This window comes from Prionailurus bengalensis, chromosome B4, assembly GCF_016509475.1.
Source record: "Prionailurus bengalensis isolate Pbe53 chromosome B4, Fcat_Pben_1.1_paternal_pri, whole genome shotgun sequence".
In the NCBI taxonomy this organism is placed as follows: Eukaryota; Metazoa; Chordata; class Mammalia; order Carnivora; family Felidae; genus Prionailurus; species Prionailurus bengalensis.
The window spans coordinates 35,256,608-35,281,951 of record NC_057358.1 but is presented as its reverse complement, the minus strand read 5'-3'; the positions used below and the strand labels follow the sequence as shown (position 1 = coordinate 35,281,951).

The 25,344-nt window shown below is 43.5% G+C and overlaps 1 protein-coding gene across 39 annotated transcripts in view; it reads left to right on the top strand.

Moving 5' to 3' along the window:
* The window catches only part of CACNA1C (calcium voltage-gated channel subunit alpha1 C), a 760,549-nt gene that overhangs the window by 548,080 nt on the left and 187,125 nt on the right, over positions 1-25,344 (top strand). For 24 of the 39 annotated variants that reach the window (XM_043563280.1, XM_043563301.1, XM_043563294.1 and 21 more), the window contains exons 7-9: positions 401-597; positions 11,286-11,389; positions 19,109-19,281. In XM_043563280.1, the coding sequence (XP_043419215.1) occupies positions 401-597; positions 11,286-11,389; positions 19,109-19,281 (474 nt within the window). Of the gene's footprint in view, positions 1-400; positions 598-11,285; positions 11,390-11,692; positions 11,797-19,108; positions 19,282-25,344 lie in introns of all 39 variants that reach the window. The other 15 variants (XM_043563302.1, XM_043563296.1, XM_043563300.1 and 12 more) reach the window with 1 other exon arrangement.

The following is a 25,344-nucleotide window of genomic DNA, read 5'->3' as shown; positions in this document are numbered from 1 at the left end:
AAGATCATTTTCCAGGATATTTTCCACCTGGAGTAATTGCATCATCATTATTTTTTAATTGGCCATTTGACTATGATGTCAACATGTTTCAACAGAAAGTGTGATAATAGCCTTACTGTCTTTGAAATCAATTATTGAAGTTAAAATTCAGTCTAACAATTAGTTGAAAGTACTGACCTGCCAAATCAATGACACCCTAAATGAATACCTAGTTCTATATGTTGTTTAATTTGTCTATGGGGGAACTAACAAAAACTTGTTCTGCATTATTGTTGTGGTTGTTTTGCCTATCCCATCAACCTTATCCTATCACTTTTCTCTCTGACTTCTCTCTCCTTCTTTCTCTGCCCATCTCTCTCCATCCCTTCTGCTTCCTTCTCTTTTCCCCTGGTCATTCAAGATGTTCCAGCAGAAGATGATCCTTCCCCTTGTGCTCTGGAGACTGGCCATGGGCGGCAGTGCCAGAATGGCACTGTGTGCAAGCCTGGCTGGGACGGGCCCAAGCACGGCATCACCAACTTTGACAATTTTGCCTTCGCCATGTTGACAGTGTTCCAGTGCATCACCATGGAGGGCTGGACAGATGTGCTATACTGGGTACGTAGCTTGAGATGGGTGGAGGCAAGGAGTCCAGAAGGCTGCAAGCCTTTCTTTGACATCTCCTTTTTCCATTCCCCCCATGACTTTGTGGTCACATACACACCTTGGCGGAATAGTTGATGAATGTCTTTGATTTCTTCCAGATCTTTCCTGAGAAACAAAGCATGAAATTTGCACCCTAATGAGTCTCTCTGTTTGCCCACCAGCCTAAGAGAAATGTCATCTCTCAGTTTGTCCTACTGTAGTGAGAAACACTGGTGTGCATCTGATGCTCTGTGAATGAGGTGGCCAAACCTAACATGAGGATTCTATTCAAGTCCCCTTCTCATTGTGGAGTTCCTTCTGTTCTTATCCTTGTCTTGCATCTGTCCCCAAAAGAGAGCTAAAGAGCACAATTATTAATTTTTAGGGCTAAAGAGAAAAGTCATACTTGGTCTTCTAACAAGAAACAATTTTTATTGAATTGTGTAGCATTATGGCATGCTATTATATTTCTATTTCTCATGTTAATCATACCTTATCATATTAGAATCGTCCATCAGACAAATACATTGCCATTATTTTCACTGCTAACAAAATACTCTGCTGGTTATGTGATGCATATTTATAAATACCACTTCCTAAGTGTCAACCAGTTGACAGTAAATCTTCTTCTACTTTCAAGATGCCCTTTTTATTATCCAGCAGCCAACACTACTTTGCCAACATTAAAGCTGTTAAAGTGCCAGATTTTTGCCTATGGGACAGGCAAATATACACACCATATTTGAGCTGTCTCCATTCTGGCAAAGTCAAGTCCATTATTTGTAAAAGCTCCAGAAAATATAATTCTTTATAGTATCTCCTACTTGAGCATGAGGAATGACTTGCCAGAATCCAGTGTTGTTCTCCAGCATTTGGGTGAAAAATGCTTGTTGCCAGTCTTGAAAATACCATCTCACACAGAGTTTTTCAAATAGTCAAATTTATTTGGCCATGCTGAAAACAGCCTAAGATCCTGCTTAGGGAATAGTGTCTACACACTAAAGCAGGGAAGAGGGAGAGGAAAGTGAATGCCTTCCCGTTGAACAGAGCTGCCAGATAGAAAGGAACTGATGCCAAGAGAGGTGTTGACTTCTTCCTAAAATCGTAAGAGTTTTGTAACAACACAGAGATGTGGTACAGGGTATTGTATCTTCTAATTTTTTCATAAGCACCATGTCCTCTCGATTCAAAACTCTTCTTCCCAGTTTCTATGTTCTAGTCAACATGCTGAAACCTTGTGTTGCTATGAAATGGGTACTTCTGCAAATGACTACTAGAAACTTGCCCAAGAGCCTTGTACCCAGCAAACATTTATTGAGCATTCCTTGCATGCCAGGGATGCTTCTAGGTATAGAATTCAGACATAAATAACATCCAGTTAAGACTGAAAAGTTCAGTCTAGAGAAACAGTAAATCTAAACTAAATAATGGTTGTACAACTGGAGCCTGTGCTCCAATGGTATTGTTGCTATGTTGTGATACTTTGAAAAGAAGACAAAGGCCAAATCATCTCACCCTCAAATTAAAATGAAACACTGGAAAACATTTTTCCAGCCTATGCTCAATACAAAACTGGTTTGAACAATTTCTAAGAGGAAAAGAAGGAATTGGACTAATTTGAACTAAATTGAACTAATTTGCCTAAATATGCTTAGGCAAATTTATTTTGTTTAGCAAAGCTGATCAAATTTCCCAAATGGCTCTTCTACCTTGGGTAGATCCCTCTGTCTAGCCAAGGACAGAAACATTCTTCTGCACATTGAGGTTTCTGCTATGGGCCATAGAACATATGATCATATGGAACTGTGCTTTGGAGCCTCATCACTTGAGCTTCAACCCTATGCCTTAAGTTGCTATAGGAATGACTTCTGTGGCAGCAAATTGAGGGCAGAGTGGCAGTGGGTGGGTGGGTGTGGGGCTGGGGGAATAGGTATAATTTACTTTGCTGGTGGCCCTGATATATTTTTGTGATCTTCCTTCATCACTCCCTCCCTCTCCCCCACCATAAGTCATTGATACCCTACCAGCCAGATGTGACCCAAAGAAATACTGTCATAATGACAGCCAGAGTGGGGAATGAGAAGAAGCACACAACTGCAACTACCAATTTTCAGCAGCTGTGTTGTGCTTTCTACCCTGGGGTGTATGTGATAGAGCTCAAGCTGGGAACAGAGAAAGTGTCAGAGGTGAAGGAACAATCCCAGGCTGATGGGACATGCCTCTCTGATTTTCCCAGCACCTTCCCAAAAATGGCCATGTTGTGTGTGTGTGCATGTGCATGTGTGTATGTGTCTGCACACCTACACACATGCACATGCACGTATGCTCCTTAAGCTGAAACAACTTCATACTTGGGTATTCGTGATGGAAGCACTTCCCAGCCCAATGCTCCTGCTTTCAGATAATTTCTCTAATTGCTTTGACCTTTCCATGGCCATTTCTTCCTTTCTTCCTTCTTCCTCTCTCTCCCTCTTCTTCCCCTTCAGCCTTCCTCCTCCTTGCCTCTGGCCTGTATCTCTAAACCCACAGACTCCTAAGTCTTGATGTATCTTAGTATAAAACATGGAGCTTTCTAATTCCCTCCAAGCCACTGAATGAGAAGTTCCAAAGTTAGGACCCAGTATCTGCACTTTGGAAAGGCTTTCCAGGGAATTCTGATTCCCAAGCTGAAGTCTGAAAACCCCTAGAAATCTAACGTATTCAGTCTGCATGGTGCCGCTTTGATGCCACTGAATTTGAACCAGTCTAAGGAGCTATGGTTTCCATGGAAATTGGGGGAGTAGGGTCTTCCACTCAGAAAAAATGCATTTCCCTTCAAATGCAAGGGGCAAGTCTAGAGGATGTTGGAAGGAGCAACCAAGATTTTCAAGTACAGCAACGAATGGAAACCCCAGAGCCGGGTTCATTTTGAACTATCAAACACCTAGTTAGATATACCTAGGGAGAGAATTGGCCATTAAAGCACTAAAGAAGCAATTGATTCAATCACTGGATAAAGCTTGGGATGGAAAGCACCAGGAATGTCACCAGTAGCAAATGGCAGACACCTACTTCCTACCATGGATAATATCAAGTTTATTTCTCTTTTTCTGTGACATCCGTTATTTATCCCATTGTTATGATTTTGAAGAGTTAGTCGACTAAAACTATAAGATCAAACTGTAATACGTGAACAGTTCCTCAGCTGTTAAAGCTATTAGCCATACATTGGGCCAAGGCCCCAACTAGGTGAATGATTTGTTGAAACATTTATTTTACCAAGTCCGCAGATGACAGGGTAAGGGGTAGGAAACACTGGGGATTTGAAAATTAAGCTGAAACTCAGTCTGAGGTGTGGTTTCTTTGGGCAATGGCTTCTTAAGCCAAAGCCTCTTCATTTACTTTCAGGACATCCACCCTCTTTAAAAATGATGGGGAAAGGTGATCAAATAAAAAGTATCAGCCTTCTTTAGAAGCACTGAAGCACCAAAACCGAGGGAAGAATCCAATATTGTATGGCATTTACCATTGGTTTCCATTTCTATGTTCAGATTTTGTTTGCTTTTTTTTCTAACAAAATACCCCTCGCCTTCTGCATATAATTCAAAACAACTTGTCTTATATGGTTTGAGTATGTGCCTTCCTGAAGATAGAAGAGACTGTTGAATCAAGATGATCTGCAGAATTCTTAGACATGATCAAGAACTAGGGTCAGTTTGAAATCCTGAATATTATCCCTTCCACGTTGTGGCCGAATCGCAATTAAGTAGCATAAACATCAACCAAGTGTCTGTTCAGTGCTGACTTTGTACTCGAGATAGCCACATGCTCTTGTGAAACAGAATAACATGGCTACTTACTCAGGGTTTAGAACATCTGGAGAGGATCACATGTAAGACTCGTGGGAAAAGGAAGCAGGAGTTAGAGTAGGCATCACCCAAGAATACACATTTCTAGCTCTTTCATATCTAGATAACTGAATAATCCTTCATCAAGAGGATTCTGTTGATCTCTGCTCACTCAGTGCCCTCCTGATCCAAGGTCCCCAAGAGTGTTACATACTGTGGAGCACAATAAAAGCACTCTGGTCTAGGTTTTCCTGGACTCACACCCCAGCCCACCCTACCACCAACATACTGGGATCGCTTCTTTCTGACACCACCCATTGACCCCCCACACTTGGTTTCTCCAGGATCAGTTGTTTCATTGATCCTTAAAAAATAGAAATTGGACTTAAAATAGGATTAGAAAGAATACTTAGTGAGAAATCATATAAAGAAAAGATTTGTTAGAATCACAAATAGTGTCTTCTGTAATATCTGGGTTAGTTTGGACTCAGCAGGAGAACTTGGGAACAAAATTCTAATGTTTTAACCTTTCATAAGTCAGTTGTCAGCTCCACACTTTGTCTTGTTGTCCCACTTACATGTCTGGACATGCTGGCAAGATAATTCCTACTAAACTCTCTCTCTCTCTCTCTCTCTCTCACACACACACACACACACACACACAGGCAGGTTGATTCAGGCTTTACCCTATTTTTCCCCACTCAATCTTTTCTTCAAAAAGCCACCTTTTTTCCCTGCAGAATATAGAAAATGAGTCTCTGAAGGCATCAAGAAAGCAGAAATGAAGCTGAGCTCTATTGATGACCTAATAGTCATTCTAAATGAAGAGCTGAGAAAAAATCCTCAAGTAACCTAGAAACAGTATTCTGGGCTCTTTAACAGGTATCAGAGTAGAGAAAGTGGTAGGTCCTACTTAAGACCCTGCAGTTCTTAACTTTTAATCTGCTTCAGTGAAAGTGCTCCCCACTTAGTGCACATGCCGCTTTAAATAAAGAATGTCATTTAGTAAACTGGTGGTTTATAAGCATATCAAAAAGAAAATTAGCATCTCTCAAAGATATTATTTATTTAATTATTTGGTTTTGTTTTATTCATTTCCCTGGCATTAGAGGAGTCCTTATTATTCAATAATTCCATTTAACAAACATTTATTGAGCATGTACTGTGTTCCCAGGACTGAGTAGGGACTCAGGTAGAGAGATGGGGAGGTGTTCTGCCCTCAAGGAATTTAGGATCTGATTGAAGAGCTAAGGGACACACAAAGAAACATAACTTAGCAGCACAGGACAGTACACTCAGGGAGAGCAGAGAGAGTTCCACACTGGCACAGAGCACTTCAGGAAGAAAGTGGAATTTCACTGGCCTTGAGGCTCTTCCTCCTGGGAAAAGCAAGCTTTATAACATTTTGGGAGATTGGAGAGAACTGTGTTGTAGGTTCTCTCAACAGCTCAGCTCAGCTGCCCCAATGTGTCTGAAAAGCCACCTACCTAGAGGTGCAGTCACAGGCATCAAACTCAACCCCACACCTGGTGGCTGCCCAGGACAAACAAACATTTCTTCCTTTGGCTGTGAGCCAGCCTTCTCCTACACAGGTGTTCATACCTGGGGCCACCAGTCCACTCCTTATGCCCTCTAAACTTCCCCAGGATGTCAGTGCATGATTCCAACTGAGTTCAGGGATTTTTTTTTAATAGATCAAGGATTTAATTTTGTTGGCTTGCCTTTATGTCAGGAGGCTGTTGGTGTCTTTCCCCCACATAATCCAGGCTTTTACTTGTACCCTGAGGCATTCACGGGTTTTCCATGTACAATGATAAATAGGTGCAGGGGGTGGAAAGGAGTCAGGTAGTACCTGTTGTCTGACTTGCTACTCATCGACCTGTGGATGGGAACCCCATGTCCTCTAATGATTCTAGCAGCCATATCATCCTCTAATGATACTCTGTGCAAAGCACTGTGACTTTTATGGGTTTACAGCTCCTGCCTTTGATGACAAGCGACAGACTTCTTGGCATTTGCTGAAACTACTTAGTCTTTTTAGATCCCCAGTGCCTATGCTATGAATCTGATAGGAGAAAATACCACAACTTGAAAACTCATGGAAATCAGCTAGGCTTGAGAGTAGCCTTGACAGACTAGGGTCCAGGGGTTTTGTTCCTCCTATTTTTTTCTTTCTGGGAAAAAATAAATGTTGGATTTGAAGGTCTAAGGTTGAAGTTGCCCTCAAGGAATTAAATGTTCTTTTCAAAAGGTTCTTCTGTATTTTTCATTCAGTATCACCTTTGGTGTGTCTATGGATTCTGGGAATTATTTTAATAAGGTGTGTGTTTCAGCAAAGCCTGGTGTCATCCTGTTAGTCCTTGGGCCTGAAGGCCGCAATGGCTGCTTATGGTGGACATCAAGATGTCTAAATACATGCCTTCCTTACAAAAGTCACAAAGCTTCCTTTGTTATAGACCTAAGAAACATATAGCTTTAATGGTTTGAGAAAACCCATCCTTTTTCACCTCTAAATAAGGGTGTCAGCAATCTGGGTCATTTTTAAAAAATATGTCTTTATTTATTCTCTCTCTTCTTAATAGCTCCATTCCAGCTGATTTAAGACATCAATCTCATCACTCCAGGCATTGCCCTACTTCAGAGACACCCAGCATTGTATGCTCTCTGCTCAGTCTGCCCCCAAAAGTAGGTGGCCTAGAATAAAGAAGAGAAAGCAAAAGAGAAGACAAGAAAGGGGTGCTCTCCTCTCAGGCCTGAGCCACACAGACCAGAGAATCACCCACTGGTGGCTGCTGAGCATTGCTGCCTGAGGAAGTGATGGGGTCTTGGGAACTTGTTAATCTCCCCACCTGTCCTCCTACCTCCTGCTCCTCACCTGCTATTCTGCATCTTAAACCTTTGAAAGAGAGAGAGACCAAACCAAAAGCATAGGACAAAAGAGAGGTAGGGATCCTGAGTCTCCTGAATATAGCCCTGGCTCTCTACGGGATATCTATAGGTCATGAAAATATCTATGAGTCATGAGGTTACCATAGGGATATCAATGGGATATCTATGGGTCATGAGGTTATTATGAGGATATCAATGAGGTATCTATGGCTCTTGAGGTTATAGGATATCAGTGAGAAATCTATGGGTCATGAGGATATCAATGAGATATCTATGGGTCATGATGTTATCTACAGATCATGTTATGAGGCTCTCTATGAGCTATCTGTGGGCAACATGGCCTATAGCTCCATCTATCTGAAGTCCTTAATGATGCTGGAAGTCACTCCCCTTGTGACACAAAGGAAAGGACACCCAATCTGAATAAGGGCCCAAGGAAATTTCCAGGGTTCATGAGTTTGTTGATTTGTGAGAGATATGTGGCCTGGGGAACTGTGTTTTCTGTGAGGTTAAGTGTGCACAAATTTAGGGGTATGAGAAACAGTCAGGAGAGATTTAATTCCAAGGAGGTTGGTTCAGTGCCAATCAGCCCTCACTCCCACTCACCATATGCCTGGGCTCCAGAGGCAGCTCTGAGAGTGTGAACTGCAGCAAACATGCCATTGCCTTCTGGAACTACTTGTTCCCCTCTGTCCTGAGGAAGGTGAGGAGGTCTGAGATCCTGGGTGAAGCAGGAGAACTCACTCAGAACAGGCCCCCTTGGGGAAAACTCTTCTAGAATTAGCACAGAGCAGTTGGTTGGTCAGAAACATGCATCCATGGGGTTGTATGCAAAGCACCATTGGTGCTTTTCTCAGGTGGGTCCACAGCTTCCATCAGCTTCCTGACCAGCCCACCCTTGCTAACTTAGGGAAGAGGAAGGGTCTCTGACTTTCATTGGAAGGACTTAATCTGAGAAAGGAAAAGCTGGGACACCTGAAGGGTTCATGGCCTTGAATCCACTTTCTATAAACACCTCCTGGCAGATGCCTTCTCCTATCTCAGGGCTGTTTTCAACCCCGTCACTTTCACTGGCACAGAACATGGTGTCTTACACATAGTAGGCAAAAATGTGACATACAGACCCTGGGATCACATGGCCATCCTTACAATCATTATGTGGCCTGTGGTTGCCTAGCTCACTGTGGTGCCTGTGCCTTTCTCCTCCCTAACTTTATTTCACCAGTCCTGCCCCTTCCTGTATGACTGCCATATTCTTTTTCTCCTCCTGGGAGTGAAGGTAGTTATAGGTCTTTCCTCTGCTGGTTACTTTCTGGTTAAAGGAGGCTCCCAGGCTCCTTGTGAAAGGGGCACAGTCTGACACACACAGACTTTACTAACCTGTCTCTAGATTTTTTGCTAGATATTTTAGTATTCAACCACTGGAAAAAGCCTCCATCCCAGAGCCTGGATGGCTTTTCAGCTGTGGGTTCTATTTTTGATAATTGCCAAGTTCCTAGGAAACCCACCATTCTGTCATAGGATCGCATGGCCTCTGGGCTTCGTTCCTGCTCCAGCACTCCTTCTGCCTTCAGTGACCCCATAGTTCAAGGTTTACCCACTCCTGCCTGGTTAGGCCCTTGCTAGCTTCTCTGAGCCTCATACAGCCACTCTTCCCTTTGAGCTTCTATAACCCTGCCTGTTTATTCCTACAACTGCATTTACCACCTCCAGTTGTAGTTGCCTTTTATTTATCTGTCCCCCATGCTAGCAAGGGCTTCCTATTTATAGCACAGTACCTGGCACATATCAAGTTTATTGATTCACTCAACATTTACTGAGTACCTGTCATGTGCAAGGCACTGTTTTCAGCACCAGTGAACAAACCAAATCAGAACTGCCTGTCCTCATGGAGCTTACATTCCGCATGGAAGACACACACATAATAAATATGTGTATATAAATGTATGATAAGTTATACAGTTAGAAAGTGATAAGTACTATGTGAAAAACAGCAGAGTATTTGGGAATGGGAATGCTCAAAAAATTCATGTTAAACCCAATTATGCAATGGTTGAGTGGACAAATGTTGGGAACTCTTCTTTTGCTGAGTGAGTGACTCAGTTCAAACCAGTGATCCCCAAGCCCTTAACACAATTTTTGTACTCTGCACTATGGCTACATTTGGTAGATTCTTCTAACAAAAATATAGTAACCCCAGATACGTAATATTAGATTTGAAAAGAACATATAGGAATACAACACTTCAAACCAATCCAACTAGGTAGGTCTCCCAGAACTTCTCATTCTTTTCCACTCACAGCACACAGAGAACACAGTATTTGTCCAGCGTGATTAGGCACATGGATAAGGTTTCTTGGAGCCTGAGAAGCCCTGAGGGCTGAGGCCGGTACTATCCCAGCACACATGTGACTCATCTGAGGCACCTGGCTTTTGAATCACCTGGGTGACTAACATTCAGAGTTATGAGGTGTACCAATTTGGGGGGAATGGCCCAGGGATCTGCAATGGTAACAATTCTTCCAGATGATTCTGATGCTGGTGGTCTTCAGACCACACGTTCAAGAACATTGCCACGCAACAAAGCAGAGACAAATAGTGAATCACTATTTGTCGTGTCGCGTCCCTGTTTTTGAAGTTGGGAGTTATGGAGAATGGTGTAAATCAGTGGTTCTCAAACTTTAGTATACATCAGACTCACTGCAGGGTTTGTTGAAACATGACTTTTTGGGTCCACCTGCAGAGTTTCAGGAAGGGGCCCAGGTATGTGCATTTCTAAGCAGGTGAGGGCCACACTCTGAGATCCACTAATTCATTCAGGAAGTTTTTGTATTAGGAATTTGGATTCCTGTAAGGGAATTTCACAAGGGCAAAGTTGTGGTTCATTTTAGGAAGATAAGACTAAATCCTGATTGGTCTAGCCAGAAAGCATCAAAAGAAGTAAATTTGAGAAACTAAATCAGAATAAATTTCCTGTTTGACAAAAATGCTGCTCTATCACCTTGCATCATGTTCACATGTACCCTCCAGCCAGTGATGTGCTGGTAAATGTTAACCACCAATTCTTAGGAGCAAAGGGGAGAAGGGGTCTGATTGGTGTCATTTGTGCATTTCTGCCCACCATGGTCAGGTTTAGGCTACCATAGTGACATCACTGAACATGGAACTGGGAAGAGACACAGTGGCTTTCCAAAGCCTAGGGGAACAAGTTCCAGCACACCACTGCCTCCAGCTACTCCAGGGGTTTGCAGCCTTTCAGACTGTTTCCATGACCCTTGTTAGGTGTGGTCACAGTCTCCAGGCTACAGGCTCTTTCCATCTAGGAAATATGGTTGCAGGACTGGAACTGTTCTCTGAATACATAACTAAAACGACCATCTTTCCTGGGCTGTGGCCCATAGTGCTCGTGAAGCACTGGACTTTTGCCTCTAAATCCTGGGCCCAGATCAGGAAAGCCCCTTAGGAAGTTCTCTCCTTCCTCACATCCTTGAAGATTCTGGATCTCTGGCTCCATCAGTAAGAGCTGAGGCACTCCTGACACCAAGGTTGGGGTACCCCCAGAGTGCAGTGAAGGATTTAATGCCATGTAAACCCAACTGAGCTAAAACCATCCTACACTGAAGAAATAGTTTTTTCAGGTGGCCCACCTTCTTAGACAAGTGAAAACATTGAAGGAAGCTTTGTGTTCCAGAAAATAAAACAACAGAGAGAGCCAGAAAAGCCTCCTCTTGAGGCAAAGCCTGCAAAGGGCCTTTGCAGGTCAGGTCAGGGTCATGAGGAAGTATTTTGAACATTGAGGGTGACAGTGGTAACCATGGACCCTAGTTTAGCCTCACAAGTCTCCAGTTCTGTTCACACCCTTCATGCCTGCCTCCTCACTTTAACTCATTCTGCTCTCTCTTTCCTGCTCTTTTCCTGCTCTCATTCTGCTCTTCATCTTTCCAGATGCAGGACGCTATGGGCTATGAGTTACCCTGGGTGTATTTTGTCAGTCTGGTCATCTTTGGATCCTTTTTCGTTCTAAATCTGGTTCTCGGTGTGTTGAGCGGGTAAGCTTACCGTTTCTATGTACTCTTTACAATGCAGCCGAGCAAGGTCCCAGGTCCCACTATATACATCACCAGGGTCCTCGGGGATGGGATCCTAACAGGCCAGGAAAACCAGAAAAAAAAGTCCCTGTTCAACCACAGATTCTGACCCATTGGCTGGGCAGGCTATTTGGCCTCTGATTTGGACCTAGAGGATCCCCAGGTCCCGGCACTGCTTGGGTCAGTGTCCAGGATCTGGTGATGGGCACTTGGCCGTGCTCGGCTGCTGAGTGTGCCTCACTAACTATCATTCCATTCTTCCAGGTCAATGATGCCGTAGGAAGGGACTGGCCCTGGATCTATTTTGTTACACTTATCATCATAGGGTCATTTTTTGTACTTAACTTGGTTCTCGGTGTTCTTAGCGGGTAAGCAGGACCAAGGAAAAAGGTCTTGATTTTATTTATTTTATTTACTCTTTATGCTATTCCTGGCTTTATTCTTTTTTCTGGCTCTGATGAACCTGGGATAAGAGGCCACCTCAGGAGCCTTGAAGTGAATGTCCTTGGTCTGGCTGGACAGAGGATCAAATGTACAAGGATTAATCTGTTGGTTTGGGCTTCATGAGGAGATACCTAGACTCATCTGTCTCCTGCCAGCTCATGCAACCCCCTCCTACCCTCAAGTGGCTGTTCAGGTAGGCAGGATGCTTCTCCTTCTACCTGAGGAGTTGCATGGTGAGACCCTTGAGTCGAAAGGGTTTGGAAGCAGGGATTGCAGGGAAGATTCACAGACTGTGCTGCTAACACATGCAACAGCCTTGCAAATAGGTACTTGCCTAATTACAGTTTGAGACAGGCTAACAGTAAAAATTTCAGATAGCTCTTATTCAGTACTAAATGGACTGGAGTAATAAGAGTTGAAAAATAAATAAACAAACAATTTTAAATAGAATAAAAATAAACAAATACAAAATAAAAATAAAATCCCCTTTGATTCTAATTCATAGACTCAGCGGTCCATGTCTTGTATGTCCCTTTCTGGGTGGAAAAGGCAGTTAGCTGTTCAAAGCCATAGGTTATTTGAGAATAGAGGAGATGGAATATACTTTCCTTTAAGTTTATCTACTTGGCTACAAGTATAAAGTTTGCCTAATTTGGGCTTCCCTCTGATAAAGTTAAAAAGTGGTAGAAATAGCCTATGGTTGGGGCATCAAGCCACCTTCGGGATGGCCCCCTTGATACCACAGAGACTCACTGGGCATTTCTTCAATGTACCTTCTTCTTCACAAGTCCATGCCAGCCATGCCAAGGCCTAACACCAAAATGCTCCTGGTGACCTGCTCGTGGGTGACCCACTCTGCTGCCTTCGCTACATGGGGGTGGGGGACAATCTATTTCTGCCCTGCTCAAGACAGGTCAGCTGCTTCAAGTAGCCTTTCCTATGTCTCCAGGGACATTAATGCTGGGACAAAGTCAGGCCTGATGGGAACAATTGCATTTCATTTTTACTAAGTACATAAACTGGGAACATCTACTTCTGTCTCCTGCCATTGCCTAATGCATTGCAGGAGCATCAGGTTTAGTCTTTGGGATTTGGTGAAGGAAAGAATCTGCTTCCACCCACACTTGCCATGGTGGGTGGCCTGTTAGAGACTTTGATGACACCATGCCTTTTGCCAAGGTAAGGCCACACAGGAAACTAGTGTTTCCCATCAGGAGAAAAAATGATGAACAGGACAGCATAAGCCCCTGATTAGCTGCCTGGAAGGTGGAAAGGTTTTGATTTCTGTGTTCCAACACAAGAAAATGCCACTGTGTTTATATGGGAATCACCAAGGAAAGCATTAAAAAATCCAACTTCATCACTCTCACCCAAGACAAATTTGAACACCCCAGCTCTGCACTTGTTAGATGCATAATGTTTGGTGACTTCACCCTTTTAAACCATCTGAAAAATGAAGATAATAACACCAACTCATAGGTTGGTGTGATAATAGAGAGAGATCATTTGTGTAAAATACTTAGCATATAGTAAGTGCTCAATAATGGTGCTGTCATGACAATGATTATTGTTTACTTGGTGCCTATCATAACTGGAATTATTGAATAGAATCATCAACCTTTTCCTTTTAAAGATGAGGAAAGTGCGCCCAGACGTAAGTGACTTGTGTGACATCATTATGCTTGTAAGTATCAGAACGAGGACCAGCACTCAGGCACAGCCTGGACCCCATATTCTCATCGGTGTCTGTGGGATATACACTGAATGAACTTAAGCTGTAACACAAGCCAGAGCTCTGAACCTTTTAAAAAAATGATTCTACTTTCTTCCCCCAAAGATTAGGATCGATTCTAAGCAAGTGAAATTCTCCCCAGGAATCCAAAGTAGAGAATCAGCACTAGCCCATGAAGGCCCCTCATCAAGCAAAGTATCCACTCACAGTCATTCTTGGCTCCCCCAGGAAAGCTGTCTTCTTGGTGATATCAAAGCAGAGAAATCAAATGGCAACAATTGCTGATGTGAGAGACAAGTTGTTTTGAAGACCATGTCTTGGCCCAACTCATTCCCATTGAGATAGTGTGTGTACAAATACCTAGACCAAACCCTGGCACATAGTAATACTTCAAACATGAGTTGATTCTGAATAGGAACACTAAGGCTTTCAGACTTCAGAATCGGCTCTTGTGTAAATTGGTCTCTGTGGAATACCTTCCCCAGCATCTGCTCCCTGACCCAGAGTGGGAGTCTGCTCCTCACAGCTCCAAAACTGCTGAGGGAGAATCTCCCAAGTCTTCCTGGGCCACTGGGCACATCCTCTGCCTAGTCAAAGAAGTGTCTGTGGAAAGGCATCTCCCCTTCTTGGTTTAAGGAGGCCTCCTAATCAGTCAAAAGGGCTGGCCACTCTGAATGGGTGGCCCTGAGTCCACTCAATGACAAAACCTGGAATCAGGCTCTTACTGGCTGACCACATGGTGGCAGTGGTTTCAGTTTTGAGTCACCATCTTGATCAAACAGGACAGTAATATAAAAGTCACCACAATAATACAACCAAATCCCACTTATTCATCATTCAGACTTCTGATTAAGCCAACCTTCCAAAAGTATCCAAAAAACTCTCAGAGCTCCACAAAATTCACTGTCCCAATGATAACATGAACAGTAACCATCATTCTCCATGGCAGGCTCTATGCATGGAGCTGCAGGTATATAGCTCATTCAGTGTTCACAAAAACCCTATGAGTTAGGTGTTATTTATAACTCCATTTTATAGAGAATAAAATTGAGGCTCAGATGAGGAAATTTCACTTCAATTCTTACAGATGAAAATGGGAGGATCCAGGGTTAAACCCAACCAATGGGAATCCACAGCCTCTACCCCTATCCTCCATGTTATACTGTCCCCAAGCCCAGTTAACCAGTTAATCCTACATTCCTAAATCATAGTCAAGAAGCAGAGAGGTGAATAGCAGTAAGTGTAGTGAGGAGGGATGAGAGGAGCAGAGAGGAAGCAGAACCAACCCATAGGCTGGCTGCTGGAAACAGCCATTGGGAACAGAAAGAGCCCCAACAAGAAGAACCCCTACACCCATCAGTTAGTGATTATATTATTTACAGTCCAACACAGTAGCTCATCCTCATAAATTATGTCCTTCAGTCACCAAAAAAAGTTAAATTGTGCTTGGACTATTCTGTTAAAGCAGGAAGGAAAGATGACACTCTATAAAGTAAAAAATAGAAATTTCGAGATTTTGGTCACCAGAGAGTTAGGCATCCTTTACCTAGAACCTTCACATATCTAGATCATCTTCTTCCTCATGAAGCCAGATGGAGTCAGCGTAAAGAATATACATCTCATGGATTTTTTTTTCAAAATGGTTTAGTGTTCATTATCTATTGATCCTCACAAGCTTACAGGACTGGTATTACCACCAACAAGAATTGGATTATATTTGCTTTTCTCTCCAGAAATCTCTGTCTCCAGCCTACTAAAATTAAAGCAGTGACAGTGAGATTCCCAACATTGTACTTAAATTGTGGTCAGGTAGAAGTTCCTGGCCTCTGGAATCTGGTCACTCTTTGTTTTTAAGTGATTGCAGAGAACTTCAGACATGTGCTTTCAGTAGACAAAGAACTCAGGATCTCTTAGATGGAGAGCCATCCTGTCCCCTTTCCCACTGGGAAATGGGTGTGTCTCCCCAAAACAGCAGGGGTCTTGGTGGAGAGGCATTTTGCAACCTGATAGCATGCCTGGCCCATGGCACATAGTTAAGACACAATGTCTAGGCCCAGAAAGAAGCAAGAGAAATGCCAGGACATGCATTCTTTGTGGGTGAAAGCAGAAGAGATAGCAACATCTATAGTCATTTTCATTTTCTGTATAGTTATGCGTTATGAGGTCACCATGAACATTGAGTTAATGAATACTAAACCATTACTCTTAGGAGAAATACAAGACTAGGATCCTGTGAGTCTAGAGTCACAAGATTTTTGTCAAATAACCAATACATAACCTTATTTTATGTGTGTTTCTGTTTAAAGGCATCTTATTTAATATATATTGTTGATTCATTAACATTGTGCTCATGGCACTATCACTGATGCCTTAATGGAGCTTATCTAACACATGTACTTTTTCTGTAAAGCACCACAGCCTTCTTCCACTAAGGAACACTAGACAGCACTTCAACATTGTGTTTGGGGGCTATTTTTAACAGAAAAACCACCAATAAAAAGTGCAGAAATGTGAAAAACATGGCACTAAAGAGACCATAAAAAGTACACTTGTTTACAGTATAAGAGCTGAAACAAAGGCAGAGTGTTGCCTTGTTTAACCTCAGCTAGGAGTGTGATTCCAGTTTTACCCCATGCTGCACATATCTACATATGACCACAATGGCACACAAATATCAATTTGGGAGTTACAAATAAGTTTTAGCAAGTAGGCAAATTCGCAAATACAGAATCTATGAATAATGAGAATCGACTATATTGATCATGAGAGGGCCTAGAGCCCCACCAAGCCCTCTGTATTGATTGGATTTTCCACATGCACCTCCCTCTGTGTGCTTTACATTACTGAATACTGTCCCCAGCTCTCTATTCCACCTCTCACTTTTCACATTGGCCATTGCTGTGAAGAGCTGTGCTCCTGCCTTATAACAAATGCCATGGCTATGGCTGATTGGCCAGCTCTGGTCCCTGGGCCCAGCACAGCCCATCAGGCTGGAGCTTCATGTCTTCATTAGTTCAGTCCCCAGAGCGGGCACATGACTAGCATCCAGGCAAGGAGATAAAGCGAACCAGAAAATCCCTTACTGCATGGGATCTGGAGAGAGAAACTGTGACTCACCTTCCATCCAGCCACAAGCCTAGTTATACCCCTCACACTATAGGAGCCAAAGGGAGCCAGAAGGACTTCAGATCCAGTCCTGCCTCTTCTCCATTCCCTTCACACCCCCAATACAACCTCATGGATATTTATGTAAGTTCCCCAGAGTCTTGGAGTATGGATGATGAACTTTCATTCCATGGGGCAAATGCTGTAAGACTGGATCGATTGTCCCTACTCCAGTTTGATTCCAACCCTGTTCTCCTGACTCCAGAAGGATGGGTAGTTGTCTTGTAACTAGAACTTGAGACCTCTGCAAAATAATCCAAAAGAGCTAAAGTGAACCCATAACTATTAAGTCACCTTACAACTCCAAACCCATTCCACAGAAAAGGAATGGAGAATGCAAATGTATGAGGGCATAATGATAGTCCAGAGAAGGGTCCTGGAAGCACAGCTATTGGAGTGGATTTGCATGGGGAAGGAACTACCATATGAGGTGACCATTTCTAGAGAACAAGCCTACAGCCCAGGTGGTATGCCCAGATATAGGGGGCATATCCAAGCTCATCCGCAACAGCAAAAGGGGGAAGGGAACAAAGCAAGGCAAAGCTTCCATCTTCGTTTTGAGCTGTCAATCTGGTTGCTTTTCCCTGGCATTAAACTTCCTTGGAAGAAAATGAAGGTACTGCCAGTTGGCAGGAAGCCGGAGAAAGAGCAAGTTCAATCCAATTAGAACTGGATTCAATCAAATTTAAGAAGAAAATTCCATCCAAAGCAGAGCATCATTAAGACAGCAGTTCAAGAAAACTCGTTAGCTTGAGAGCCCCCGCATCTCCCAATTAAAAAATTCCCTAGATCACTCCTTGTCCTAACCCCTTTTCACCATAAAAATAGTGAATGCTAAAAATCTGTACGCTCTGAGGCCATATAAGCAAAATGCAAATACTAAATAGATAGTGGATGTGGTGACAGAGGCACCTCTACAGGACTGAATGGATTCAGGCGCTGAGCTTTTGTCCCTCTGTGATTTGTTGCTGTGCCCTTCCTTCCAAGGTGCCTTTCCTTAGTGTGGCTTGTGCCTTCAAGGTGATTGCTACAGCCTCCTGCCCTGAACTAGGCCTTTACTGGTAAGAGAAGGAAGAATCAGGTCTCTGTGAACTAACCAAGATGCCCAGTACATGTCACACATACACACACCACCACCACCACCACCAAGGGCCCCATTTCCCATTGACTAAATATCAAAGACGAAAATGCTCCTATAGTCCTATTTTGGAAGAAAAGGCATTAAGAGTTCAGAACTAGCCCTCTTGAATATCTCCTTCTGCTGCCAGCCCCTTTCTTGCTAGAAAGTGCATTTGAAGTCAGAGAGAAAATAAGAACAGAATCAGAAAATAGGAAAGAAATACCAATTTTGTCAGAAATTTTTCAGTACGCCCTTCTTTCAGTAAATCCCAATCCAATTCCAATTTCTACTCATGATTACTTTAAACTGAATGCATCATTTAACTTTTATATCATCTTTCTTTTATATATTTTCCATTCTGATTACATTTCTTTTTTAACATAAAGGGCAGCCCCCAGGACATTTTCTTGTGTTTGGAGTCCTCATTTGTCTCCTCGTGGGGAAGAACTTTCTCTAGATTAGAAATCCTTCCAGGCATGTTAAAAGTGGCAAAACGAGCTCTAGTAGTAAGAATAGAGATTAAGGAGGTTAAATCTCCTGGGCCTTAAATCAGTGGTGTACTGGTAAATATTTACCAATCGGCTCTGCAGGGAGAAAAAGCCCTAGTTTGTAGCATTTTGCCAATTTCCATGGTGTAAATATTCCCACCGTGGCCAATTTCAAGCCACAAGGAGATATCAGTGAAGCTAGAGCAGCAAAGAGCTGTGTGTGGTGGACTCCCAGGAGCCAGTGCAGGTGAGTGGGCTTTGGCACACCACCAGTCCTAACACCTTTGTCATCCAGAGATGTTTGTAAGGCTTTCCAGTGGCCACCCAATTCCAGGGGAAAATGAAAGTGCATGGTCCAAAACTGTCATGGAGGTTTTAAGTGACTGTTTGAAAAGGGTTTCCAGGTCACTGGAGTACAGTCACTATTAAAAGACAAAGTCTGTGACCATGATCCAAGAATAATGAAATGGACTTTATCCGTTACTTTGTACTCTGGTGGCCTGTGTCAAGAATGTCCGCTTCAGTGACTTTCTGTTTATGTGAGAGTGAAGACAAAGCCTGGGATGAGAGAATGCTGTCTGTAGAAAGCAGGGGCAGGTGGGCAGGTCTCCTGGTGCAAAGAGAAGAAATTAATCCCTTTATTTCCTCTTATCTCCATCTCTCCTTCCCACCCACCTGGCCCTCTTCCTCCGTGTGCTCCCCTACCCTGCCACTCCACTCTCTCTTGCCAGAGAGTTTTCCAAAGAGAGAGAGAAGGCCAAGGCTCGGGGAGACTTCCAGAAGCTGCGAGAGAAGCAGCAGCTGGAAGAGGACCTGAAGGGCTACCTGGACTGGATCACCCAGGCAGAGGACATCGACCCTGAGAACGAGGACGAAGGCATGGATGAGGAGAAGCCCCGAAACAGTGAGCAGCTGTCCTGTCTTGGGCTGGGTTCTGGGAGAGGGAGGGGACAGAGTCCAGAACAGTGAAACCTTCTACCACCAACTTGTCCTTACAGTTTGTCTACCTGGAGCAACATTTGTAGCATTGATTGTGATCATTTCTGCTCATAGAAATCAGTCACAGATGGGAAATAATAGCTGTTGATCTGTAAAGCCTCATATTCCTTTTAGAATCCAAGGAGTCTAAAAGACAGTTGAGATTTTGCTAAGGTGGACTCTTTTTTTTTTTTTTTTTTTTTTTTTTTTTTTTGATCAGACATCCTCCTCCAGGCTCCATCTCTTTGGGCAGGGGTTAGATTACAGTCTTCCCATTAGAGTTTTAAAATCCCTACTGTGTAGGAATGTGTGTACATATATATCCTAACACACATATGTGTGTCTAACATGTGAGTCCAGTTTCTTGTCCTTGTGAGTAGGCATTAATTATGTCCATTGTGTTCAAACCCCTCCCCAGTTGATTTCTTTGTGTTTCTACTCATTAGTAACTGAATTCTAATTGGGAATCTGGGAGAAGGAGCAGGTGCAGGGAAAAGAGAAGAAGACAGTCAAAGATGAGAACAAAGAACAGAATGTCTGCTCCCTCATTTCAGAGACTGATTTAACTATCATCTATCAACTATTCCCTTTCTAATAACTCTGCTCAAGATTAAAATATAAAATTAAAACACACAAACAACAAGGGACTGGTAACAACATAAATTAACAACCTGAAGAGACCCTTATGCTCTACTAAGTAGTTTGGCAAGTTGAAAGGCAACACCTTTGATGGATTGTAACAGTGAGCAATAATGCCATTGAGGGTTGTTCTGGAAAAATGCCTGGCACCTAATTTTATACTGTTAATGGTACTGTGGAGTAGTTGAACAGTTGGTGGACTGAATGGCTTGGTGAATAGATAAGTTGACCTGTGAGTGACAGAGAAGCTTACCTCAAAGACACAGGAAATGGCATCTTGGCTCCTCTCTTCACCTTGAGTCAGGGTGGAACACCTAACTCATGAGTAATGGCGATGAACATGTTTCTTCCCATGTTATTAAAAATGTTCAGTATCCACTACTTGCTAAGCAATTAATTGCCATCTACATAGACATATAGTTCTCCTGTTCTCTGGCTAACGCAAGAGCTTCCATGGAGAAGTATGCTGCTTCCTGCCTTGCCCATTAAGTGAAAAAATTCTAAGGAATTTCCAGTAGGAAGTATTCTTTGCTGCTGGAGCAGATCACATTGACAAGACCCATCCACCCACCATCTGGCTAAACTTTGGGAAGAGCATACTGAACTGCCTACCCCAATGGGCAAAGTTTCTGCCAAATTTTCATAAGCTCAAACATGGATGAAATCAAACTCTGGAGACTGTTGTGCCTCTCACCTCATACTCTTTCCTCATGGCTGGAGAAGACTTTTGGGTCTACTTCTCATCCTCAGCCAACCTGTCCTCGGAGGACAGAATGAGAACCTGGCTCCTTCAGTTGTGGAGAAGGTGGTGGAACAGTTCTAGGGAATGAGGCAAGGGAATATGTATCGAAAAAGCAAGATATAGAGAGTAAAATAGACATTTGCAATGAAGTGAATGTGAGAGACTTAGGAACAGAGCCAGAAAATGGGGCCAAAGGACTGTCTATTGGGGAAGTCCAATTAAAAGCAGAATTGATGTGATTAAATTATTAAGGAGTTGGCAACGAAAAGATCTGCAGAAAAGGCAAGTGTGTGGCTTAGTATCTATATTCTCTTCTTCAGAACTTCATAGTTTGCCTTTCAAAACAAATAGGAGGAGAGAAATGCTGTTACAAATTACACGTGTGTTTCAATTAAAGTAACATTTTAGCCTTTGAAATTGTTAAAAGATTACAGGTTAGTGTACTTACCAGTTCTTTTCATCTCAAAAATTAGGTGGTCATTTAAAAAAACAAAAAGGTATCATCACTCTTCATCAATGACCCCGGCAACTTTTAGGCAGAATCCCTGTCAGTACTTACAAAATGCCACTGGTGGTGGGCACCGGTGAGATGGAGCTGTCTCCAGCACAGGGACAGTTTAATGGCACATTCCATGGTAGCTGGGCTTACATAAAGGGGCCCAATTACTCATTTTTTTCTAGGAAAAGCTGCAAAACCACTGAGGAAGTAGAAGGAACAGGGATTGGAAAGACAACAGAGAGAAAGGGCATAGTTGAGAAGCATGTCTCTAAGTAATTAGAGTAAATGATGTTTCCAGTGAAATTATATGCAAAAACCTATTCTAGTTCATTCTTTCCTCCCTCCTTCTGTCCATCCCAATTCAGGGCAACTCTGTGCCAGGCACTTTTTAGGCCCTGGGGATATAGTAGAGTCCTCATTTACTGATACAGGGAAGATGGGGAGAGAAAAGATGTTAGGGCAGGAATATCATGAAAACCATTGTAGACCTTTAAGTTTGAAATGTCCATTAGACTTCCAAGTGGAGATGTTGAGTGGACAACTGGGATAAATCTAAGTCTGGGGAAAAGGTCTGGGATAGAATTATAGTTTGCAGAGTCAGCATTAGCCTAGCTGCCATACTAGGGTGTAGTATAGACAGAAGTGAGACGCATTCCAAGAACCTGGGCCCCAGTGATGTTTGGAGACAGGGGTGATGAGGAATAACCAGCAAGGGAGACTTAGACAGGCACTGCCAGACAGACAGGAGGAAAAGTGAAGGAGGGTCCGTGCTGCTCAGAGGTCAAGCAAAGTGAGCGCCGAAAGCGAATCATTGAGCTTGGCAATGTGGAGGTCACCGGTGCCTCTGCAAGAGCAAGTGGGTAAAATGGTTAGGGTCAAAGCTTGAGGGCAAATCAGAGTCTTCTTTCATGAATCTCTTGAGTTTAGCTACTTCACAGAATGGTATCAAGCATTGTTTGAAGACCCTCTGTTGTTGGCATGACCTAGCTGTCAGCCACCTAAGTGTTTCCAGAAAGAGGAGAGGAGGAGACTCATGTAATCCAGCCTGCATGTGACCCTAAGAGGTTAGTGTCTAAAGGCCAACCTTGCATTATATCCCCATCTATAGTCATTTCAGTACTAGGCATTGCCTCTGCCACTGGTTACAGACAGCCTTAGGAGAAGGAGAAAATTACACTCATGAAGTGTTTCTGGGCCCAAAAGATGTGAAGCAAGCAGGGGGTAGGCTTGTGCACTGTTGCTTCTGTGTCACTTCCAAAGCAGGCAGCCACATGTGTCTTAGCCTTCAAGCCCTGCTCCTCTTGGGTAAAGACCAGGGTAATTCAGAGGCCTTCCCTCTCCCTCCAAGCAGCAACGAACATCCTTTTTGAAGGCACCACTTAGAAAACTATCACTGCTGCACAGAGCCCACTGGTAGAGATGTGCTGCTCCAAGAGACAGGGCCCTTTTTCCAGCTTCAATATTGAATCTAATAGAAGGCCAGTCGTTAGAGAGAAGCCATAGAGAAAGAGATAAAGTCAGAAATTTCTTCTTCCTTTTTCCTCCTCAAGATCAAAAAATGCATTTATTAAATATCTACCCATATGGGAATCTCTGTCTCATATCATTAAGACATTTTAAATGCAGTCCCAGCCCTCTAAAGCTTGCAGTCTGACAGACATTTATGTGGATGAGCATATAAAAGACAGACAGACGGTGGAAGTGAAACATTGAATTTCCACATAGATAAGCAGGATTAAATATTTACACCAGTGGTATTCAGTTATGTGACTCGGGAGCCACTTTTCCAATCATCATTACCCGACAGAGCCGCATGACTGCTACATGCCCTGCAGAGTCTGGGATAGTGTATTATTGAAATACAGAAATCTGAGGACTTATGAGAACAGCAGGTTGCCCACAAAAAGGCCCCATGTGGCTCAAGAGCAGTAATCTGAAAATCACTGATTTATGTTGTACACATGTCAAGGGCATGTGCATCATTATTTCAACCTTTTTTTTTTTTTTAACAATTTAATCCATATAGTCAGTATTTACCGTGGACTTAGCTCATGGTCAGGGGTTACCACACGTCTAGATTTTTGTGACAGAATCCCACCAAGCATCTGGCTCAGATTGCATGAGATGAAACATTAACAACTGTTTTTTCCTTGACTCCATTATTTTGTACCCTTTAATTACCATGTGTGAGAGGGCTGTCCTGACCCCATGCTGCTCAGTGACAGCGGACTGTGCAGACCCCAGATAACTCTTGCTCCCCCACCCCCGTTAATTCCCAGCTGGTCCAAACAAGGGCCCTAAAACTTTAGTGTTGGAATGTGGCCTGAGATAAGGTGAAGAAACTGGAGTCCAAGATAGGAACAGCTCACTTGAGCTGATTATTGGAGAGGGCGGGACTCAGAGCCGGGTCCCCTGATTCACCAGGACTCTCCACCACACCATGATGCTCCTCACAGAAGCCTTGTCAGATGGTTCTCCCCAATTGTCCCTCACTCCTCCCATGGCACTTGGGATGTGTCCCCTCTTCGCATGCCTACTAGGCTACACTGTGAGGTCCTCAGCCAGCTGCTCTTAATTCACCCTGTGTCCCTACTTCTTGACAAATCCCTGGGCTTGGAAATATTACTGCACATATAATGCAAGTGATTTACAAGAGTTTGTGAGTGCCTGTCCATAAGCAAGTTTTGGCAAAGGATCTTCCACCTTGCCCTGGGCTGTTAGGACACAGAAGCCCTGACCATCATAGCTACTTCTGTCTGTTCAGAAGTGACTTTCTTGTGGCATCATTGATGACTGTCTTTTGGAGTACTTTCATATATACATCTGTTGTCCACTAGCTCTGAATCATTCTCCACTCTTGCAAAGTGTCATTTGAAGCCAGGCAAATGGGCATGGAACCCACATAAGCAAGGACAGTGGCAAGGTAGAAGGATTGCAGTGTCATGGAAAGGTGTGGGGAGCTCTTGAGAAATGAGAGAGAGCTGTGCCCTGAAGATGCCAGTGTCTAGTGGGAGTTGCTATACACCAGGGCTCTGCAGTGACACTATTTCATGGATTCTCTGGCTCCAGTGGTAGCATTGTGTGTGGTACCTCCCTTAGGGGGGTCATGTCATAACAAAGACCCAGGCGGGGGTTTCCATAGGCAGCCATCTGCCTTTGGAGCACAATCTGGCTGCTGTGCTGTCTGGCCCTGCAAGTTTATAGATGCCATTGTCCCAGCCCTGGGAACAGTGGAAGAGCTGCATGAGGGGTGGTATTGAACATAAGTGAGAAGTTGAACATAGCAATTTCAGTGAGCTGCCATATACTTCTTACAGCAAAACCAGTTTGGGGTAAAGCTTGTTAACCTTGAGCCATTACAATCTTCTCAGTGAATGATGGCTATATGCTTCTGGAGGAATGGAGAGGTAAAAGCCCCATAGAATTTGACAGACTTTGATGGCCTGCCCGTGACCAACCTTAGGTCAGTGTAAAGGTGCCTGACTGGTGTGTGAAGTTATAGGTTAATAACTGCTCCTGCTCTGGAAGCACGTATGCACCCCTTCCCTACCCCTTACCCCCACCCACTCAGGGAGACTCCCAGTTCACACACCCTTTCGAGACAGAAGGAAGCTTCCTGCATCCTTGCAGGGCCCAGGGCTCTGTGGTGATGACATATGAAGGAGAAAAAGGCAAGCTGGGGGAGTACAAGAGCACACACAGGGTTATATCTTTAGTGGGGCTTGTGCCAAAAATCAGTTACACCCAACAAGAAGACAAATGGTTACATTTACAGTGAGGAAAATAGTCAACACCAGCTGAGAAATGTACCAGAAGAGGGCTTCTTACACCTTTTTAGATCTAGCACCCATGGCAGCAAGCACTCAGCCAGGTACTTGCCAGGCAATGCTGCAGTTTCCTGGAGACACAAGATTACCCACTGAGCCACGAGATCACTCCTGCTGCTCTTGCCATGTGAAGGGATAAGTGGGAGCTGTCTTCCTGGGATCACTGGCCAACCGTGCACTCAGCAGGGGCAGAGCAAAGAGGCTGTTAGATCTTAAAGGACTGAGCAAGGCCAGGAGTCCTCGGTGGGGCCCCAGAGCCTGGAAGGTCCATTCCTTCTCCAG